Source organism: Bombus terrestris, chromosome 11 (assembly GCF_910591885.1).
Source record: "Bombus terrestris chromosome 11, iyBomTerr1.2, whole genome shotgun sequence".
In the NCBI taxonomy this organism is placed as follows: Eukaryota; Metazoa; Arthropoda; class Insecta; order Hymenoptera; family Apidae; genus Bombus; species Bombus terrestris.
The window spans coordinates 16,744,141-16,768,588 of NC_063279.1; the positions used below are offsets into that span (position 1 = coordinate 16,744,141).

A 24,448-nucleotide genomic window follows, 5' to 3' on the forward strand; every position below is an offset into this window, starting at 1 on the left:
AATTTTAGGGTAATGGAAAATAAAATTAGACCAATTAAGTAAAAAATATTTTATTTTATACTTTTCTGAAATAAGAGTTTTGATTTATATTAAATAATATATGAATTAAATATCACTGAACTTGCTTCATATTAATACTTGAAGTTTGTATTTTATTATGTCTAAACAATCTAAAACCTATACGTTATTTTGTAAAAAAATGTAAGTACAAGTACATAATTATACAAATAGTACAGTCATACGCAATAATAAGAATAACTTAGCAAATTACAGATGGACGGAAAAATTAGATTCACAGTGATACATTCAAATACATAATAGTAAAATTTTATAAACATATGGTAATGTAAAAGAATACCAAACACAAATAATTGCACGAATGATTTTTATTTTCGCCATGCGTGCTTATAAATTACTCAAGAAAATTTTATACAATTCCATCTGTATTTACTATCGTGACAAAAATTAGACAAATAAACCAAACATTGTAACAGTAGTAATTAAATTTACAGATTAATTACAGTCTTATTATAGAATAACACTTACAGATAAAATACGTAAAAGAATTTTCACAGATATTATATACATTTAGTATGATATTTATCTTATGTTGAAGGTATCCAAAGTATGTGTAAAAATTAAGGAAAACAAATCTAAGCAAAATAAAATATATTAAAAATCAATTTTTATATAAATAAAACGTGCGTTATATTTATTTTATAATTGATTTTTAGATCAATTTGAAGAATTGCTTGTGTTATTCTACAATAAGTGATTTGCTTATTATTAATAAGACTGTAAAAGTCTTGCTGTGTATCACATTTTGTACGATAGATAAATTCAACAATTGCAAGTCTTTTGTGAGTTATTTTATATTTATAACAATAATATGTCTACTATTCAACTCTTGGAGTTGGTATTTAAAATATATGCATATAGAGGCATATAAGTGGAAGAGTACAAGAAACATAATTTGACTGACTAATAAAGCATTATGCTGCATTCTTAATCTACACTTAAAGTTGTATCATTATGATATGATCAACAAAATATAAATCATAACACGCATGTGATGATTTAAAGAACTAAGTTTCCTACATGTATCCATGTATCCCTACGTGTATTCTGAATTTATTCCGAGTTCTGAATTTTTATTATCGCAATATTTTTTATATCAAAATTTCTATCAAAAAAAGTTCATATAAATGTAGTTATCATTTTTTATTCAGTTAAAAATAACACTTACACCTTCATAGATACTATGAAGTATGCTATCTTATTTATGCAATATAATATCTGAAATAATCTAAGTTTACATTTGTAAGTATATTGGCTACTATCTCAGCTTATTGGTAACACATGATAATAATTTACTTTCAATATGTATTTTACATGCTATTCATAAAAATATAGTTGTAATAATAAGATCTAATTATTCAACAGAGCCTTAATTAATATCATGTAAAATACAAGAGAAGAGTCACATAGATCTTTTTTATTAGTACGGTAGAGACTGTAATGAAAATGTAGAATAATGCAACTTATTGAATACTTTAGTTCTGAAATTGTATAATTGTAGTAACTGAATCATAATACTATAAGTAGTATAATTTTACACGTAAGCACTAAATATGTGCAGAAAAAGATACACTCTTTTATACCTGCTTAAATACAATAATCATTTACACTATATATTTATAATTCAAGTATGAAATAACAAGTGAAGAAAAGCCATTTTAAAATACACTGTATTTCTTAGTTATCTTAAAAAACTCGTGTTTGTTATTTTCGAACTATGTAGTGTAAAAAATATATTTTAATAAAATCACTCTTCTGTTGCTATAGGTCACTTTATATAATATATTCAGTGCCTTAATAATATTAACTCAATTTACATGATATACAACTTATTTTTCACCTTGTACACGCTTATTAACAATATTATTATTTACAATTGATTGATTCTTTTATATAGAATTTTTAAAATAATAATATACTTAGGTTTACAAAAGGTGACTTTGGGATTATTAATGATACTTATTTATTAAATATGTGACTGATGTAAATTATTTACAAATACTTTAACACAACAAATGATTTATAATCACATGTAATCAACTATCTACTATAATGCTTAACAATAAATAATTAGATACAATCATACATAAAGTATTTTGAAATATTGATATTGTCTTCTAGAAGAATGTTATCTTTTCATCTTTATGTTAGGTCACACGTCAAATAAAACAAATATCTCCTCTACATGAGTGCAATTTTTTATACAATTAAACTTTTAATAGATCTTATCTTCATACAATGATAATAGAATAGGAGGTAAGATGAACAGCTATGCACTCTTCGTATAAATATGTCAGGAGAACACGTGTTTACTCTATTCCTAAACAAAAAAAAAATATGTACGTTTATCATGTTCCAACAGAAATAATATTCAATTAAATTTGTAACATGAACTGTTTCTAACTTCATCATAAGTAAATATTATTAAAAAAGATTAATTTTGTATTTTATTCAATATCTGTTAAATGACTTTGAACTTTATCTGTTACCACTTTTCTTAACAATTTCTTTTAGCAATTATTTCCGATTTCTGCTATAAACAGGTATCCTCCGTCTTTCATACTATGCGAATTTGATTAACGCGGTTCGAGAAATTAGGAAATCCAACTGCCTTATAGGACGGAATGTAATGGAAATTTGTAAGTGCAAGCACCATCATTCGATGTTTTTCTTTCGAGCAAACATATGTCTTGTCTCAGATTTACATATGAAATATTTAAATAGTGAAATTTTAATTCATTTTTAGTTTGTGAAGTAATAATCTTTTGCATTCGAAAGATATTCGCTATAGGAAAGTAGCAACCTGAAACTTTTCTAATAAACAACCGATGATATTTTTTATGACTAACATAAACAGAAATCATATATAAATTAACGAAGTTCAGAAGACAATTTTGCAAGAAAAAAAACTCCTTTGTTTAATGGTGTTTATCAGTGATGAAGATTATATAATATTGATGTGTAATATATTCAATTAATTATTGATCATTTTAACAAATATATTTCTCTTAGTTATGAAAGGAAAATTGTATATTTCTGTTAATTTTTGGAACCTACCCCTGTTTTTTGTACTAGAGATCTATAAATTGTACTATATACTAGTTATAGTCTTTTGTTTCGCATAACATGGGTTTGAACATGGCAACATCTTTTCGTAATCCAACTACCTTGTTATACGGGGGATACCTGTAATTCTTTAATTACTTTTGAAGTTGGTTACAAAGCTACATAATATGTATGTATGTAATATGTATGTAATTCGTGTACCAAACTATACGAATATACGTGTATTAACATATTCATATTTTATACGGTGAAACCTTTATATTTGTCCGTCCCTATATTCGTAGAATCCAATATTCGTCATATTTTTTCGGCAAGAAAATGCTTCGATATTCGTTCAAAAATCCGATGTTCCTTACCAAATGATTTTTACTGCATGATCGCTCTAGACCTGTGCCGTCTGTTTTATAGGATATATCTCTGAATACATCTCTGAATACACATCTCTTAATATATTTCCTTGACCTTGCATATAGATATTTTCTGGACCTACAATTCTTAAACCTATTTAAGGTAATCTAATACGCGCTATGCTCTTCAAGTAGTCACTTGTTTCTCATTCAGCTCTGGCTAGCATCTTCTTAATTCTCAAGTCGTAATATTTGTAAGGAAAGAGGTTGTTCGGAATTGGTTGTTGGATTACCAACAATACGTCAAGAGTAAGAATGAAAAGAACGATACGAAATGAACATGACGAAAACAGGAGGCTAGTAACGAACAAACCATTTGTGTTTATTGTAATAAAACGCAATTAAATTAAGATAACTAAGATAACAAAAGAACTTAAACTAATATCAAATGCCGAAAGGCAGTGAAAGAGCATACAAGTACGTACAACGATTAAGTTTAACAATTAAGATCATTTATTGACCCGATTCGAGGCTGAGAACAGATTATTTCCTGTTTTATTAATTCTTATAAAAGAAAGTCAACTTTATATTCGTCCATTCTTTCAGAAACGGATTAATGACGAAAATAGACGTTCCATCGTATTTCGTATGATTATTAATATGTATATAACAAAATATCCCACTGTTTAAGCACATTTACGCAAGTAATTCGCAAAACAAATATATGATATTCTAGGTTGCAGATAGCAATAAAAACGAACATAATTTCGCTCAACAAAGTTTAGTCAAATAGTCGTCTATTTTGATATAAAAAGAACTAATCTATTAACATTTTCTGACAACAGACGATTCCCATTTATCGTAACAATATTTCCAGCATGCTTGAAAAATATCGTTCTGATACAATCGATGTTGCTGATATCATTAAATTTTTTTAGCAAGTTTTGAAGTTGTTGGATTGGATATTTATTTATGCTTGCCTTCATTATTTATACAGGATGAAACCGACATTACGTTGTTTTTTATTGTTACTTGCAACCTAAAATATCACACATGCATTTTTTTCGCAAATTATCTGCATAAATGCACTTAAATATTCAGGGGCGAGGTATTTATTATTCATTAATAATTACACGAAATATAAAATCTGAATATGTTAATACATATGTACTCGTGTATCAAAAACTACGCGGATAAAAACAGATATTTTTTTAATTACATATATACACATGTATTTTTAATACACATTTGAAATCATTACATTTAGTATATCCGCGCTTCCAATATGTGTAGCGCTGTTCCTGATGTTTTTTTGTTTACAAAAGAAAACAAATAATAGATCTAAAAAAACATCTTAATATAAAATGAAACATTTATAATACAAACAAATATTTCGAACATTTTAAACATTTGTAGTATAATCATAGCCTGCTTTTTAAGCTATATAAAACATATTTGACATGCATGTCATAATGCATCATACAATTATTTTAAATTAAAAAAATATGAATAATTATTTAATTATTATTTATAAGTATTACTTCTGAAATTTTCACATTATTTACAAAATTTGGTTGTGTTATTAAATTATATTAATGCTTCTATTTAAAAGATATCATACTTAATAAATAATAGGCTGATAATAAATTATGAAATATTATGTAATGAAACATAAAAACATAAAAAGAAGACTGATTGCAGCAACAATACTGTACATTCATTTTGAAACTTGTTTGAAAGCATATCTAATTCATTAAGCTTAAAAATATTCAGTTTTAAAATTAATGATAAACATAACTGCTACTAATGTATAAATATTTATGTTTTGTAAATTTAAAAGAAATATTCAATTTATAGAAATATTTAAAGTAATTTTATTTTTGAAACTATTGGAAACTTTTAGCTAGTTCTAACTATGAAATTAATTATTTAAATATAAATAATAAACATTTATACAAATATATTAATTATATTATTTTTACGTCATGAGATTATAATGGGGAAAAATAATATTCTTTCATTTAGTTACAACATGATCGCTATAATAAGAGTATAGGTATGTAATAACAAAATAGAGGAACGTAGATATAAAAGAGTATGAATTACAAATAAACTTGTTGATTATGCATTTAAATATATCTCACTATATTATTAAAATGTACTACATTTGATGAAAAATTAATATTTATTTTGTACTTTCAAGCTTTTTTAAAGTGAAATATGTTTAATATTTTCATGTATACAAGAATTGCAATATGAAATAAATGTTTAAAATTATTAATCATTCTTTGCGTCGTATAACGTGAAAATGATATTATTAAAAAAATGTATCAACTATTTAAATGCTAAACATTAACATATATATTTATATCTTTAGAAATGATAAAATATTTCCTAATATTAAAGATCATTTATCATAATCAAATTCAATTGTGTTGTTTTCCTTAATACTTTTTATGCATGCTATGACAAAAAAGTTTCTGGATGAATGTGTTACTGTAAATCTAAATTACATACATTTATTTAATTCGAGAATTTTTATGTTTCTAATTATTTAAGAAAATAGTTAACGATAATATTCAAAATATTCAATACAATTAATTTCAAAAACTCAAAAATACTAGCACATTGCAAACTTAAGCAGTTGAAATGTTACAATATCAAAATTATGTGTATTATGTTTGTAAAAGATGTTGAATATCCGAATTATGTACATGTTGTAAGGTATAATTTTTATACTATAAAATATGTTCTGTATTTGTTGCGGCCAAATCAATTTTATGTTTTACCTTGCGACCCTGTCTTTTAGATGTCTTTCGTGAAACTTTTGACTCCCTGGTATCTTGTACTTGTTTATTGAGACCAAGTCTAAAACGCACAGGCACCTTTGAATCTAGAGTACTTTCCTCTGTGAAAAAAACACATATATATATTTATATAAAAAATAGACAAAATGAAAACAATTTATATATTTGTTTCTTTTTATACCATTATAATATACTATTAATACATCTAAATATATCAACCATGTAAATATACTATACAAATGGTCATGCAAGTAATGTTTCAATCTATACATGTTAATTCTTATAAAATTTTGCATAAATATAAAACGATGAAATATGTAAAAAATAACTATTTCTCCAAAAAAAGTAATTTTAAAGTAGTTAAGTCTATCCTTGGTGTTTTCCTTTCCTAAATGCAATATCAATAATCATAGAACTAATAGTTACAAAAATAAATTGCATATATGAAATTTATTTATTAACATATCAAACTCAATAAAGTAATAACGTGATTAAAAATATCTTCTTAGTTATTGAATTTTAAAAATATGCTTCAAAATATTGGATACTTGGAGAAAGTTTAGTACTTGATTAAGTACTTGATTAAAGTACAAAGTACAAAGTACAAAGATAAAAGTACAAAGTACTTGATTAAAGTTTGTGTGTATGTACAAAACTAAAAAAATTAATTTACTTCGCTAACGTAACAAAATGACAAAAATGTTCATCTGTACCTTTGGAATCTATCTAAAATGTATTTGTATCATTAGAAGGTGACCAGTATAAATAAAAATATATTTGTATTTTCAACATCTGGAAAATTACATGACCGATTCTAATTATTTCGAGTTCCTAATCCTCTAGATTATAAAAAATTCAAATGTGTTGCTTTATTTATGTTTTGTAGAGTTGACACAAAAATTTCAAATAAATATCATAGCGAAATGTATCATTTCCGTAATCTACATCACGGAACAAGTAAATTTTGTTCAAGACGTCTTTTTTAAACCATTTACCCAAAATTAAAACTTTACTACTTTGTAAATATGTACGTACATACAAATTTTTTAACGTATACTAGGAAAACTAAATAGAATCAAGAAATTTAATGATTGGTTTTAACACTTTACCGACCGATAGCCGACAATCTTTCTCATTATTTGAGCAGTAATTTGTTATTTAGTACTAAGATATCTTGCTCAGTTGCATTGCTTTGTAAGCTCTCACAGTTTTATACCAATTTGAAAAACTTACCGTTCGCGATGAACGAAAAGAATGGTATTGGAGAATCTAAACCGAAACAGAGCCGGTGCCAGGGAGAATCTGCGCCTGAGCTACCGGTCAGTAAAGTGTTAACAAGGAAGTTTGAATAAAAAGATAGGCCAATGGAAAAACATGTTGTCCAAAATAAAATACGTTATTATGTTATATGCACATATACGGGTGCAATCAGCAGAAGATACAAAATCGACTTTACAATACAAAGCCGGCAATGTCAGCATTATACATCGCTTCGCTGCCTAGTATAGTCCAAAGAAATAATTGAATAGCAAACGTAGACCAATAATATGAATTAAACATTGAACATTAAACAAAAATTTTCGAAACTAAATCTAATCAAAAACTAACTTATTTACACACCGATTATATTATGAACTACCATTTATTATTATTATGAAGACCATTAAAAATTTTCATAAGTAATCAGTATCTATGTGAAAATACATACTAGAATGATATTTTAAATTTGTTTTATATATATGCATCCTAATTTGTAACATACACACAATATTATTTTTTTATAAACTAAAAAAAATATTATTTTCCAAATAAACTGAAACACGAAATTTATAATATATTTTATATACAATTTTTTAACTTTGATAGCTAATAAATACTTTTATGATCCTCTTTCAAGAAGAACAATTTTTTACTTATGACCATGTATATACAAAAATTTACAATATAATAAGTAATAGAAACAAAAATAATAATAATAAGTAGTATAAAAGTATACACACCTTCAGAATCGTGTATGTCAGTTATTGACCTATGAAGAACCGTAACCCGTCGAACTTCTTTTTGATTAGCTACAAAATGAAAATATGTGAATTAAGAACATAAATTTAAATATTATATCAAATTAAGAAATGTTTATATTAATTTATAAGAAAAAATTATTGATGTACTTCTAATATTGAAATTTATTTTTTTTTAGTGAAATGGTACTATTTACTAATAATTTATTTGGTACTATGTTTAATGTCAAATTTTTAATAACTGATATAATGAAGTAAGTTTTGAATAATTGATATAATTTGTAATTTGATTTGTAAATTATACATTATATCAAATATCATAAAAGATCATGGTAAACAAAACTTTGTTAAGGGTAAAGTATGTCAAAATCAGTTAGTAAAATTTCGAATCGATAGCTTAATTAGCTTTTATCCCATAAATATATCTCTATACACCTCTACATATTACGCCCTACGCTATTATGTCAAAAATGCATATAATTATATTATTATCATTAATATTCATATCATTATGGTATTTCATTGGGGCTTTCGCTATATCAAGGCACAAGTAACAAGAAAAGTTTGGCAATATTCATGTACAACAATTTATAAAGAACTAGCTGTTACCAGCTACATCGTCCACGTAGAACTGATGTGAATTTGACTTCGCGATTCTAGATTATTTACAGTCGTTTGTAATGGAAATCAATATAGTAAATAGTATTTGAGAAATATTTGTAGAAAATGACTATCGGCTGTCGACCGAGCAAGGCGCAACCATACTATGGAAACCAAGCTGCGTTAATCAAATTTGAATCGCATTTATGTTCATTGTTCGGTTCTCCGAGGAGCAAGCATAATAAAATATAGTCTATGTTTATGTAAAAGAAATATAATTTCTAATAATGAAAGAATTATCCAAATCGGTTAAATAGTTTCTGCGATTACTTCTGACACATACACATATGTAGGTACCTACGTACAGACCTCTCTTTAAAATATCAGTGTAAATTCGTATAAATAATATAACATTTATATTTGTATAAGAATGATTTTGTTATATATATTGTTGATATATTGAACTATGGATTCTTTTAAAACAAAACACATTCGTGACTTCATTGTTCAACAGAAGTGTAACCATTTGGAGGGAATTTAAATGATACAGCTTTTGTCATACAAGTTTAATAGAAATTAAAAATTTTCATATATTACTTACTTTTTTCATCCGCTTTAACTAAATGTCTTTGATTCACTTTTGCATTACTTTTGACAACTCTGAAAAAAGATCACATTTTCATATCAAAAATATGTTAGAAATTCCAAAAAGATATATATTAAGAAGAAAATATAGATATTTGCTTTATACACATATGTATAGTATCACTTCTAACTATGTAAACATTTTTGTTAAACTGTTCATATAACAAAGCAAATTGAAGAGTTTCTTGTTTACTTTTGATAATAAATAAATGTATATGTATTTCATTAGAAAAAAAGAAATGTAATATAAAATAAAAGCAGTATTAAAAAGAAATGTAAATTTTATTTGATTTAATTATTAAATATTTCATAAAAAACTACTTGTTATTTATATGTATAATGTCAAATACAAAAATATATAATGAAGTTAAATTTCTCAGAAAGACTTTACATAATGCATTTTTAAATATATGTAATTAATCTTTTCTCAATTATCATAATTACGCAACACTTCAATATGTTTAGCAATATTTCACGTCGGTAAAAATACATTATGTTAATCTTAATTTACCAGGTATATAGACATGTATTTTTCATAAATATACCACTTCTCAAGAATATTTATACACATCTTTTTGTAAGTGAAAGTTTAAAAAATATACAAGATGTCCTATGGAAATAAAGACAATTAAATACCTTGAAAAATATAAAGAGATATGGAAAAATATTTTGGACCAAAATTATAGGACATGAAAAATAACTTATAATGCTACTATTTATTTGACTTGTGATAACCTTAAAAAAACTGCAGAAAAGTCATAATTAAATTTTAAAAGACATATTTTTTATTGCATATTCTTGTACTTAATACTGAAACGTTTCCAAAACATTACTCATTTCTATCTTGCATATACCACATTTTCAAGATATCAACTTTTAAATTTCATACCATCATGAGTATCACTCTATATAGACCACAAGAAGATTATCCAGTCTGACTTCTTACATCATATATAACTGCTTCAACATAACATAACTACTAATAACATATTAACTTTGAAAATTTATATCTTAAGAATGACTTACACAAAAAACTCAAGTAAGTAGAGATTTGAAAACACTCTAATATTGGGTATAGTAATATACAATAACAAAGTATACGTTTCCATGACTTTCCAAGATAATCATAAATTCAAATAAATATTGACATCATCTGCCTTTCTTAATATCTAACTTTCATCGGAAATATTTTTCCGCATTTTTTATATTTTTGTAAGATATTTAATTATATCCATTTAAACTAAATATACTATTAGAAGCTCCTAACTTTAAAAAAAGAAATAGGAAGATTTTATATTTGTGTAGTAGAAAATTTAATTCATATAGTATATCATAAATACTTACTCATTAACAACTCCCTTAAAAGCAGACTGTACTAATCTCGCAGATTGAATTGGCACTGTCCTATTTAATCTTTCTGCTCGTCTTCTACTTAATTCCGTTCGTAAATCACTTTCTTTATCAACTACTAGATCTTCAAAAATGGCATCCATATCCTCACTTGATCCATCGGAAATAACATCTTTACGCTTCTTACACTTCTTATCTTTTCCAATACGTTCAGAAAGTGGAAGTTCATTTTTTAATTTTCCCACTTGATACAATTCCTTGTCGCGTTTCTTCTTCTTTTTTGAGGATCTTTCTTTTTCTGGATTTTGAGTTTCTAAATCCAAACATGAATTAACAGAACTCGTAATAGCAATAGGAGAAGCATTTTCTATACTTTGTTCAAACTCCTCAAACTCATAATGAGTATCTAAACATAAATCTGTTTCTTGAATATCATAATCCTCTGTGATTTTGTTAACTTTTCTTACATTTCCTGTCTGAATATCTCCTTCTTCTAGCAATTCTACCTTCTTACTTGTATTTTCTTTTTTATTTAATTTAATTTTTTTATTTGCATTAATTGGATCTATGGGCTTTGTAGATTCAAATTTTCTTCGTCTGGCTTCTAATACAGGATCATTAATTATGTCAGCAGTTTCTTTCTCTATCATAGTAGTATCTTCAAAACTTTCTTCTTTATGTTTTGTTTTTACACGATTTATTTCTGGAGATATCCTACTTTTAATTATCGGGGATGATTCCTTGGCATATGATGGACTACATGTTCCATCTGGAGTAATAGATCGTGGTCCATGTTTTCGAGATAGTTCTTTAGGCGACCATCTTGGAGATCTTTTTCGTCTAGGAGATAGACGAGGTGAATTTCTAGGTGATGACCATGGTGATCTACGTGGTGATAATCTTGGTGACCTCGATCGCGGTGACATTCTTCGTGGTGATATTTTTGGTGACATTAAACGTGACGATCCTCTTCGAGGGGATAACCCAGGAGATTTTGATTTAGGTGATAATCTACGCGAGGGTGATATTCGTCTTGGAGATATTTTAGGTGATCTTGATCTTAGTGGTGACCTAGATTGAGGAGATAATCTCAATGGCGAAAATTTTGGAGAACGTGATCGTGCCAACTTCGGAGACTTAGTTATGGATATTTTAGGTGAACGTATTGGTCTAGGAGATCTGGAATGCGGCGAAAGTTTCGGAGATCTTCCTCTTGGAGACAGACATCTCTTAATAGGTGATCTCATTGGAGACTTATTTGGAGATCTACGTGGTGATAATCGTGGTGATCTTGATCGTGATGAAAGCTTAGGTGATCGTGATCGCGGAGAATAACGTACTGGAGACTTTCGAGGCGATCTATACCTAGTTATTTCTCGCTGAGATTTTTTTGACTGCCTACTAGGTGATCTTCTAGGAGATCTTCTAGGTGATTTCTTCCTTGATCGCGATCTTGGTGATAATGATCTACGTTTTTGTGAAATTCGATTAACTGTATGTGGAGATATAGATCGTCTTTCACTTTTTATGATGATTGTTGCTGGTGCTGGACTATAACTTTCTTTTCGAATATTGCTATCTTCTGTTCTGTTTTTCTGGCTTATATTCCTATTTATCTCATCCTTTTTCATAGATTCTCTGTTTTCTTTTCTGTTACTTTTCTTTTCTTTCCTTTCGGACGGTTTATCAACATTCATTTCTCTTTCCATTTCATCCATTAAGCGCTCTAAGCTATCTTCCTCTTCAAGATCAGCCATTATAATGATATCATCATCATCATCATTGACTCCACCTTGATCTTCCTCAGCCTTTTTTAAGTTTTCCACAGTTTCTGTCTGATTTTCAACCATTGTGGATATTTTATTATCTGCGCCATCTTTCTTAACAGTTTCTGATTTTGTAACTGTATTTTTTTGTTCTTTATTATCTTCTTCGTCAGAACCACTTCCATTATCTTTGAAACGATGAAATTTTGTTACTTCTAAAAATATTATTTTTATATAGTATTTAAGAGAAAACGTAAAAGACATGACTATTATTTATATTAGATTATTTTTACATACCTGTAGAATAAGACTCAATACTGGGAACAATCTTTTCTACTGAACAAGCTAAATCAGTTTGTTGCAGCACAGAACGTTCATCTACAGGAATTATTGCTATCAAATTTGGATTACGTGGACTTTGATAATATAGATTCTGTAAACAATATGTGATATTTAAATAAAACTCATAGAATATTTGCTAATAAAAAAACTTAACTTTATATATAATCTAAATATTTGTAATAAACTCTTTTCTTTATAATTGTATTCATTGCTACCATTATTTAAACTATTATTCAAGCTACTTGTGTCTCTCATATTGTAAACAACAAATACTGAAATATTAATTTTGATTAATAGTTCTCGACAAAATAAACTAAAATTTCATCAAAATTCAAGATCAAATAATGTGTATATTATATTAGATTGTAATTTGTATCATAATGAAACAAATTTCAATTTTTAAAATTATCAATTATGTGTGATATAATCAAAAAAAGACTTCAAAATAATTCAAGGTAATAAGGACTTTGAAAATAAATTGAGCTGAGTTAAGCAAAGTTAAATACGTAGAGATATCTGCTATCTGATATAACAAATTTCACTAAAAATATCAAAAGTTATGTGCAATTGAATTATATTCATGGTATGTATTTTAAATAAAAAAAAATTATAGTATAAGTATACATTAAACAATAATTTTGTAAGAACTTCATAACATGCATGATATTAAAGATATTTTTAAATATAGAAAAATTATATTTTATATTGTTTGTATACAAAATATTCTGTATAACTAAATTACTTTTTAATCAGTTATAATATTATGATTAGACTGCAGATTTTTATGCATTTATAAAATTTTAAAATGTATATGCAAAGAATATATAAAATACCGAAAATAGAACACTCGTCGTAATATTTAGTAGGTGAAACATATTTCTGCATAGATATCACTTCTTTAGTTATGTTCAATACTATGCTACATAGTGTTGAAGGAGGCTAAGGGAAAAAAGTGAGGATCAGGGTAAGGGTGAAAGCAAGAAAATTTGTGGAGGAGGTAAAAAGGGAGGTGAAAAGAAGTCTAGTGAAAGAATGCCTCCACGGAGGAAAGAGAGGAATACCTAAGAATGAACAGGATTAACACAGCAAGAGTACAGTTAAGAAGGAAAAGGGGGGAAAACATGTCAAGGAAACCAAAAGAGAAACAGAAAGATACAAAAACAAGTACAATACAATAAGATTATGCAATTAAAATATAACCAAAGATACAAGTATATAAGGACTGTGCAACTGCCCAAATAATTAAGTAGAGAAGGAAAAGAAGAAATTCAGCAATTGCTGGCACAAGTAAGATGTGGATCGATGGAACAGATACTGGAAGGAAACTGAAAAAGGTAAAAATGAAAAAAGGGGGTGCGAAGAAGTAGAAACGAGGATCAGTACATGGAAGATAGTAATGAAACAACACACAAGGCTACAGACTTGGTAAGAAAGTAGAATAAAAACAAGCAAGAAAGAGCAAGGAGAGAAGGGTATCTAGGGCAATAGGCTAATTCAAAAATGTGATGTAAAAGAATTTAATAGAAAATGACGAATTAAGTATGCGTGTGAATGAATCAAAAAATTCTATATTAATACCCCAAAAATAAAAACGTTAATTATGATAACATTCCTTTTTAAAAAAAGAATAATCAATATTTTAGATAGTTTTGAAAAATATCTAAAAAAGAATTCAGAAAAATTCACCTGTATATGAAATAAGTTATTACTAACTAACACTGATGTTTTTAAAACTTCAAAAACTATTTTACACAAAAAATGTTTTTTAATGAGATATATGAAATATTTGTAAATAATTCTTTCATACGGTTTGTAAAACCTTAGTTTTTATAAAACTGATAAATTTATTCTTTACATTTAATTATTTTGTAATAACAGTTATATATACATATATTGAAAGCATTAATTTAAAACTAACAAAATAAACTAATATTATTTAATATACATAGTTAAAGCATAATATTTAAATATTATACCTTATTTTATTAAATATATAAAATATACAATTACTTCAGGAAATTCATTTTACATAAAAGATATATTTTCTTTAATGGGAATATCATTCAGGTATTGATATATTATATATTATGTAAAATATTGTCAAGTTATTGATATTATAAGATATATTACTTTAATTTTACTGAAATGAAATCTTTTATGTAATTCTATTTTTGTTTGCACTGTAAATTGCTAATCACTGTAAAAAAAGTAGAAACTGAAAATAATAACAAACTTTTGAACAATTCTTATTTTTTGATATTTTAATTCTTAAAGTTTAAAATAATGTGATTTTTTACATTAGAATATTATTCTATAATTAATTAATATTAGTTAATATTTCTATTAAAAGTAAATATATTTTGATGTATTTATGAACAATTGAAATGCAAAATATATAGTTATAATATAAGTAAATTTAATATTCTATCATATGAAACTTCGTATACAAAATTACCTAAGTATACAAAACATTATATATTCGATTGTAATATAAAAAACTCTGGTTAAATAAAAAAAAATATTCAGTTTAATCGAACTGACTTATGTTATAACCTAAAGTTGCCTTCTAATAATAATAAATTTCAAAACATAATCTTATTCAATATTTTTGTCTTTACAAGATTTTAAAAGGAATTTACATAAAATGAACATATACATCACATTATTTCAAAATTAGAATGTTTAAATTTTAAATAATCTATTCTTTATAAAATTTATTATAAGACGTATGTTATTCTTTGTTCATAATCTTATATACATAATTGTCTTAATAATGTAATATTTCTTTTTAATTACTAAATAATTAAAATTAAAAACACAGATAGTTTTCTATCTTCTATTCTATATAAAAATTTTTCATTTCTCTGTAATGGATAATAACATCAATAATGGTTGGATAAAATATATAGAAACTTCTACTGTCTTAGATAGATTTTAAATAAATTTCACAGTAAAATATTTAAAATGGCTTGATAAACAATATAAATTAATATTTATAAATTATTTTATCTCAACACACACTGCTAAAAAATATATAGCAGCTGATTGTTAAAAATTAGATATAGTCAGATTAGGGCTAACAAAATTTCTAAAATGTTAATTCATAAGTATTATAGCTATAATTACAAACTTACGCCATTCTGTCGCTGTTGCATTTGATTATGAAAATATCTTCTTCGTATAGGTCGTTGACCTTTATATGATGTGTGAGATGTTTGTATTACATCTGAAATAGTTTTCTGTGGTGGGGGCTGCTTTTTATTATGTACAGTGTCTTTAGTCCTTAATGATTGAAGAGCTGCAAGTCTTAAAGCTTCCAAATCTTCGTCATCCTCATCATCATTCTTTGGATTTTGTTGGGGAGGTATAATCATCTAGATGAAACAATAAATTTAATTTCAATATATGAAACACACATCTAAAATTTTTCAGTAATAGACATAATTACATAATTTTATAACAACATATTACTCTAAACATTAAAAGTAAAATATAACAATACCATTATTATATATATCAACATAATGAAATTGTTTACACAAACAGTTTTCTAACAAACAGTAATTAAACAAAATTATAATACACAGTACTTCCTTTACAATATTTTTTAATGATATATATATATATATAAACAAGTTTAGTCACTATCGAAGCAAGAAACATTATAAATTAATTTATGCATTGTTAATTTTTAAATAATTTTGGAATATCTTTAACGTATAGTTTGTGACGACGTTATATACATTATATATTCAATTAATAATTAAATAATAAATTATGTTCATTTATCAATTATTATAATATATTTGTACTTACCTTTTGACGATAATCCATTTTATCCAAGTTGTAATTGTAGAAAAATCTGTAGTTGACACCAGTAACAGGAAGGTCCAGCAATTGCATTAATAACTTTATACGTTGCGCGTAGAATATGATTTTATCTTACAAATAATCACATTTGTACTACAAGTACATCGCAAAATTAAGCATTCCTCTTGATCAATCTTTTGATAATTATAAATCCTACGGACAATGTTGCACACTTTGTTACCCCCCACCACATATAAATAAAAATGGCGTGAGCGCTCATAAAATCAAAGATCTTCGATCTACAACATATTACAAGATGTCCGACCAGCTATAGATTTCTTATTTCCGGTTAAGTCCATTTTCATTAATTTTATGTAATGTACTTTCATAAAAAATTACAACTTTTTTCTTCAATAGAAATATGGTTAGTACTATATAAATTATGAAATTATTAATCACATTTCAAATTAATCAGTTTAATAACATTTAGTTCACAATGGATATATACTACTCTAATTATAAATTCAACTATAAGAACTACAGCGGAAATCGTCGCAAACGGCAATTTTTTAAATTATACATATAACACTAAATTATTATTACATATTTATATGTATATATATGATTATATCTTTTATTATAATAAAAAATAAATACTTTTCGATTATCATACGGTGCAAGTTATGAAATAATTATTAAAATTATATGTACATATATTAAGCTAGAATGTTTTTCAAAAATTTGTAAGAGCAAACTTTAACGAAAGTTTAAATATATATATAAAGCTATAACTTTAGGTATTCCTTTTACTTGTATGAAACTAATAAATGCAGCCTTAACTATTATCTTTATGTCTGCTACTCAATAAATAAGCTATGTATATTTTTATATTTAATGACGATATATTTTTTCCTTTTTAGTTATCTATACAAATTTTATACTCGCATTACTTTATATATATTAAATACATATTTATATTTACTTTGAAAATTATTTACGTTTTAAATCTTAACTTACATTATAAGAAATACATATTAAATATATGTTATAAGTTTTTTTATTCTTTTAAATAATGAAATTAGATAATCATTTAATACAATCTTTATGAAAGGAATCATTTATTGGATTTTTGTATTATTTAGAATTCAGTTTTTTTCATTGCATTAACAATAAGTTAAAGAAATGTTATTACGTATAGTAGGCGTTATAGTAGATAGTATTATGATTAGGTTTAAAATATAATTGCAATTAAGTTTTGTAGGTTATAAGGATAAAATTAAGTAACAAATAGGAATGTCATATTTATACATGTAGCTTCCTATCATAGTTACGGCTTTAAAACAGATATCTCCGATTAAGATTTTGCTTGATATAATGATATTAATATGCATATTATGGATACATAATATAATTATATGTACATAACATAAATGCAAGTCTTAAGCACGGTCTCCACCGTTTAAGAAGTATGTATATGTGAAACTGAACATTTTTAGCATATTTTACGGGTTAATATAACGCCTTATTGCTTCTATCCATAATCTGATTGGTCCGCACAAATGAGCATTGAACTGAAATTCATCGAACATTAATTTGTACTAGCGTAATCGGTCGCTTAACGGCAGCCGGAGAATAAAACAACCCAAACGTAATCCAATGCTCACGATTCAAAATCCCGCTACAATATGGTCGACACCCACCTGCAGTTGTTGCAACCAGCAGCTCCACTCATTGAACGAATCGTAGATAGAAACAACATGGCATCGAAGTAAGCTGCCAAATACGCTGAAAACGTTCAACTTTACATACTTTTGAATCGCTAGATTCCTAAAGTTAAGACTTTCATTTTTTTGTTTCAATGCATTGGAAACTGTTAAATTGTAATAAAAAAAAGCAAAAGTTTTATGTTCGTTAAACCGAAGTTCAGCGATCAAATACGCTAAAAAAAAACTCGACTAACAATATAAGTAGACTCAGAGAGGAAATTTCCTTCCTGCCCTAAGCTATTAGCTTTTATGAACAATCACTTTGTTGAGAATTTGTTATATAACTCTATCCAAACTCCTTCAATGCAAACAGTTTTGCTCTTTACCTAAAATGACTCCTATTCATTATTTTTAATATGGTTCATGCAGATTTTCTTCTATCGATAACACTCATTTTGTTGCATTTTGAGTATGCTTACGTTTTATTCCAATAAATGTGTTAACTACATAAGTAACTATGAGAAATGATCCTGAAGCTCCTTTGAATACGATACCTATTATAGTTACATAAATGCAAACATTGTAAACATTTTATAATAGAGTTGCTAAAATTTTCTTGAAAATATATGTAATCCATTATATATTTTTTATTATTTATTTTTATTGATCAATTGTTTAACAATCATGAATTATATCATGATATATAAAATGTTAGAAAAGAAAGATGTTCTAAGATTATGTAATCTTAGTATCTATTGAGAGAAACAAAAAGATTCTAATTAACATATTTAAGTCTTAAACTCAGTTCTTTTGATGTCATATCAAGCTTTATGTCTATGACATATTTCAATCAAAGAGTAGAGATAAAAGAGAGTGTAATCGTCAAAATAAAAGTTCTGAAGCATGATAATAAGCATCATACAGTTTTTCATATGCACATCTTACTAAGAATGGATAATTTCAACTTAGTTCATACTGATTGCAATAAAATTTAGGAATGATAATAGATTTACATATAAAATAAACATATCTGTAATTTTAGTCATAAATAGCGAACTAATTATAAAAAATACATAATTCATTTTAAGTTTGAACAAACCATATGTTGCTATATTCAAGTATTACAGCAGATCATTCAAGAGTGATTGTGACATAGCGACAATCATACAAGATTTGGAACTTTTGTGTCTCAGGTTTGTATTTAGTTGGGAGAACTTCTTTTTTAGAATAATTACATCATATGTTATAATTATGGAAATCTGAATTATTTTATACGTATTTTGTTATAAATTATTTTGCATCTCTTATTAGTAAAGCAGTTTCACATAAAAATAATATATACTTACATGTTATAATTTAAGGTAAAATGTAGTTCATTTTATTAATGTAAAGTTATTTAATTACTTTAAGAATGATTTACACATTAAACTAAATACATACCATAAATAAAACAAAATTAAATTACATAAATTGAATATAACATGTAGTATAAAAATATTTACACATGTAATTTAAAGTATACGGGATAGGTAATACAATGCTATTCTGACAATACACTTGTATAGGCTGCTCATACAAACAGATGAAATTTATCAAAAAAGCAATCGAAAGAAATTTATATAACCATGAACATTTCACAAAAGAAAACTATTCACGTGAACTATTATAACTACATGTATATATATGGGGAAGTTGATGCCATACAAATTTTATCATCTGTTTATATACAAATGTTTATAGTTGATCATATATTAATGAATGTATTTTTATAACGTCATTCCAAATACTCAGGCTTCGGTTTTCTCGAAGAGCCCCCGCATACAGGTTTATCACTTACAAATTTCCTTTCTGCTTACAATTTACATCTCAAAATATCATAAAGTCATATGCTACGACTATCGACCTACGACTTATACGAGGTAACTTGTGACTGCGTCTTACGCGTCGTTCGGTTTGAAAATCACTGTGTTCCCCGCTGCTCGAGCTGCTCTACTTTTGTTCATGTAAGGAGGTTTGCTCGTGCACAGGGATATTTTGTCAATAACTAAACAACCAAGCTGAAAACGCAGTCTTTTTATTTTTAACTTTTATCTTAGTCTGGCTTCAAGAATCATCCTTTAAATTTATTTCCATCTGTAGTCCAGTATATTAAATACATATTCATAAAAAAGTTGCATTATATAATTGAATATGTAATGCATTATATAATATCATGAAATATAAATTAAAATGAATTAGAATTAATTAGAAATTTTCTTTGTAATGATCGATATAAAAAGTATTACTTAAAGTTTTTATTCAGCTTGCGAGAAGTTCTATCGCATTCATGCTCTAGCAAGGTATTTAAATTACATTAGCTTAATCTATTTACAATTTACATATATGGTACGAGGCAGCATATTAAGTATTAGTATTAATAATTACTAATTATAATTTATTTTAAATTACATTAAATTATCTTTTAGTGTTTTTTCGAAAGAGAATTTCTTAAATATATCTTTTCAAAATACAAAATATGAGATTTAGAATAAAATTATATAAATTTCTACAACTTATTTCTTTTTATTTAAATTACGTTAAATATTGAAAAGTCTTTTCATGATGAGACGAACTTTGCATGATTGATTTAGATTTAATTAAGAAAAAAACTTTATTAAAAATTAATCATAAATATTACAATAAGCAAATTATCATTATTTGACTTTAATATAATAAATAAATTTCTTCTGGTGGGATTAATATTCCAATTAGTAAACTTATACCTTTTTAATCCATTCCTTCTTTAATCAATTTTTCTATAAAAACATCTTACTTTTTTTGAAATTATGAATCCATTCAAAATTATTAAATCATTGATCCATATACATATATAAATCACCTTAAATCTTATTGTTAATGACTAGGATGCCCTAGATTCTTATTATTAATGTCTTTTATAATGTTTAAAAACTTTATTTTCTATCGGAGTGTGCGCACAATTTACCCGAACACGGATTCCTCAAGTTGTGCATGTCCTCATGTCTTTCTAATGTTCTATCAATTTTAATATCTCTAAAACGGGATAAAATAAGTCTATTCTTATATATTATTGATTAGTATTTAGTAGAAAAAGTTAGACTATAGACATTTGATAAAATGTCTCAAGGCTACATTCACGCGTGCGAAAGGGCGGAATTGTTAGGATTGCCGATACCTAGCGAAGAAGAATGGAAAGAGACCCAAAGAATAGAAGCTGAGAATATTAATAATGATAAAGATGAAGTGATCGAAGTAATTATAATTTTATCTTTTATTAAACAAAAATCAAATTAATGTACCTTTTTATGCATTATAAGTACAGTGTTAATGAGTTCTAATTTCTACTACTGTAAGTTTAATGTTAATAAGTTTCTTTTTAGCCTCTATGTTTCTCTTATTTGGAATGTAATTAATTAAAACAAAGTTCTTACACAAATTTCAAATTAATAATTTGACAATATATTATCAGTTTAATATAATTTATAGAATCTGGATTCTTCTAATGAAGCTGCGCATCGAATAGGTGGTGGATTAGATGAATTAAATAGTATTCTCAGTGTTACGCAGAAGAAGATTAACAGATTCAAGGTTAAACACTTTCACCCAATATCATTATTTTATGACATTCATTTTTTATTTATTATTCTTTAATAAAAACAACTTTAATGATTACATCTAAACAATCATTGTCAAGTACAACAAGCATTTCTTAACATCTTGAACTTGTTTATTATTATATAAACTATATTATATAAACTAACTTTATAACATGAAACTATTTTACAGAATGTTTGTGGCAGTTTGAGTACTCTATTGAAAGTAAGAGTTGGATCCAAAAACAACACACCAAATCATAAATTCATTGAACGAAACCATAATGAGACAAAAGATATTGGTTCTGAAACATCTATGAGTGAAGAAAACTTGATAGTAGAATTATCCAATGACAAGAAACCCATAGAAAACACAGAAAGTAACGCAGTAATGCCAAAAACAATCAATCTCAATGAAAAGATGGGATCTCATTTGGATAAGTTAGACTCTCTCATCACTAAAGCAGAAAGTGCTCAGTACAGCATGCAGCATCAAACAAAACAGATGAAGAAATTTTTGAAGTAATTCTTCACAGACAAAAGTAGTATTCTATTCTAATATTATCAGGTCTCTTTCAAACTTACTCATTATTCATAGTACCATGCTTGAAAAACCATACAAGTTCAAATCTGTATTGTGTTATGTATGGTAAAGATAGACATAGATAATAGACTGATAAATATGCAAAGATCGTTAAATTACTATAACAATTATCAAATATATATATACAAATGAATAATGGACATTTTACATTCTGAGAAAACAAATATTTATTTTGCTTGACTGCTTATTACACTCTAACTGCATATCAATGTGCTATGTATATATATTTATTATACATATTTATATTTAATATATATTTAATATTATATGCATTATAATATATATTTAATATACATATGTCCACACAGAAGCATTATTGCTTTTCTAAAATCTTAAGACACTCAATAAAATGAAGTAATAACATTAAGGTGAGTGGATAAAACTTGTTCTTCTTAATATTTTCATTAAATCATATTCATGTGATCTATTCTCATAATACAATGGCAATTAAATTTTGTTTACAAACATGAGACACAAACAATTTATCAATATTCGGGCAGTTATAAGTTAAAACTGATTCTTTCTATGAAAGAAATATTAAAACAATCAGTGTTAATATTAGCTATCAAATGGATAGTATATGTATATGTATTTTTCGTTAATAATTTTATTATAAATTGATATAATTATAATTGCAGTTATTGCATTGTAAACATAACTAATTATAGTATAGTATGCTTATTTAGCTAATTTTAAATTTTAGATATAATATTTCTGTTTTTTCTAATTGTATGTTACAAATTATAATTTTTCATTAATTTATATCATAAATATCAATAAGTAAAGTGAAATTTATTTCCTGCTATATGTTGTACTTAAATTTATTCAAATCAATAATATATTTATCTTAAAATATTTAAATTTTGTATAAAGATTGCTTTAGAAACAGCTCAGATTTTACAATATTGTGAGCTTATGTAGTTAAGATAATTATATACATTATATTATTTACTTATGTTACATCAAAGCAAACATATATCTAATATTAAAAATGTTATATCTTGTTGTTAATTGTCTTTAAAAATGCATAATATTTAATATCTATTTTGTTAACTGAGTATATTTTAGGCAAAAATATTAATTTTAAGCAAAAGTGAACAATTCTTCCTAATATCAACAATAAAAGAATTCATAGAAAAATTAATAACCTTATAAAATGCAATTGTTGCAAATAATTTATTATTGTTATAAAGATGTTGTAGTACCTGACAGGTATTAGACAATATTTACGTGCCATGTACATACAATAATGTGAGTACATATTATATACGTACATAGTATGAGTTGTTAAAAAACAGTGAATTTTCTTTTCTTTCTATAAAAGTAAAATTTTTATTATTACATTTATTTAGAAAATAAAATTTTCTAAATAGAGTTGATATTTAATAGTATTTAACTGCGTTGAAATAAAAGAATTGTATTTTTACATCGAAGCGTGATGTCGATTACTAGCAACTTACGAAATACAAGAAATTAAGTGCGAGAAACAGATATGTTATATAGTAAATTTGTGAAAATGTATGTTTCATACGGTAATTTTTGTGTTCGTAATTTTTATTTAAAATTTATTTATATGAATAGCAAAAAAAATTAATGTAACAGATAGTCAGTTTTATTCTTGTAACATAACTGTATTTAAATGAATAAACTGATATCTAAAATGGTATGTGTTAATCCTTATCTATTTTGTATTAGAAT

General features: G+C 25.7%; 2 protein-coding genes across 4 annotated transcripts; one reads left to right on the forward strand and one right to left on the reverse strand.

The window, feature by feature from the left end:
- Positions 1–1,206: 1,206 nt before the first annotated feature.
- LOC100647430 (neurofilament heavy polypeptide) lies at positions 1,207–17,107 on the reverse strand. 3 transcript variants are annotated; one of them, XM_012314152.3, is made up of 8 exons: positions 16,836–17,107; positions 16,154–16,393; positions 12,975–13,110; positions 10,906–12,892; positions 9,518–9,576; positions 8,299–8,367; positions 6,281–6,399; positions 1,207–2,398 (listed from the first exon to the last, which is right to left on the reverse strand). In XM_012314152.3, the coding sequence occupies exons 1-8, from the start codon at positions 16,920–16,922 to the stop codon at positions 2,393–2,395; spliced, it is 2,703 nt and encodes a 900-aa protein (XP_012169542.3). In that variant the 5' UTR covers positions 16,923–17,107; the 3' UTR covers positions 1,207–2,392. The 3 variants fall into 3 exon arrangements, with proteins under 3 accessions (XP_012169542.3, XP_048265763.1, XP_048265762.1); XM_048409806.1 differs by lacking the exon at positions 1,207–2,398 and having other exon boundaries at positions 5,808–6,399; positions 10,906–12,865; XM_048409805.1 differs by lacking the exon at positions 1,207–2,398 and having other exon boundaries at positions 5,816–6,399.
- A 4,285-nt stretch (positions 17,108–21,392) lies between these two features.
- Positions 21,393–24,416, forward strand: LOC105666284. The gene is made up of 3 exons (XM_012314153.3): positions 21,393–21,805; positions 22,040–22,141; positions 22,340–24,416. The coding sequence occupies exons 1-3, from the start codon at positions 21,671–21,673 to the stop codon at positions 22,670–22,672; spliced, it is 570 nt and encodes a 189-aa protein (XP_012169543.1). The 5' UTR covers positions 21,393–21,670; the 3' UTR covers positions 22,673–24,416.
- Positions 24,417–24,448: the final 32 nt, after the last annotated feature.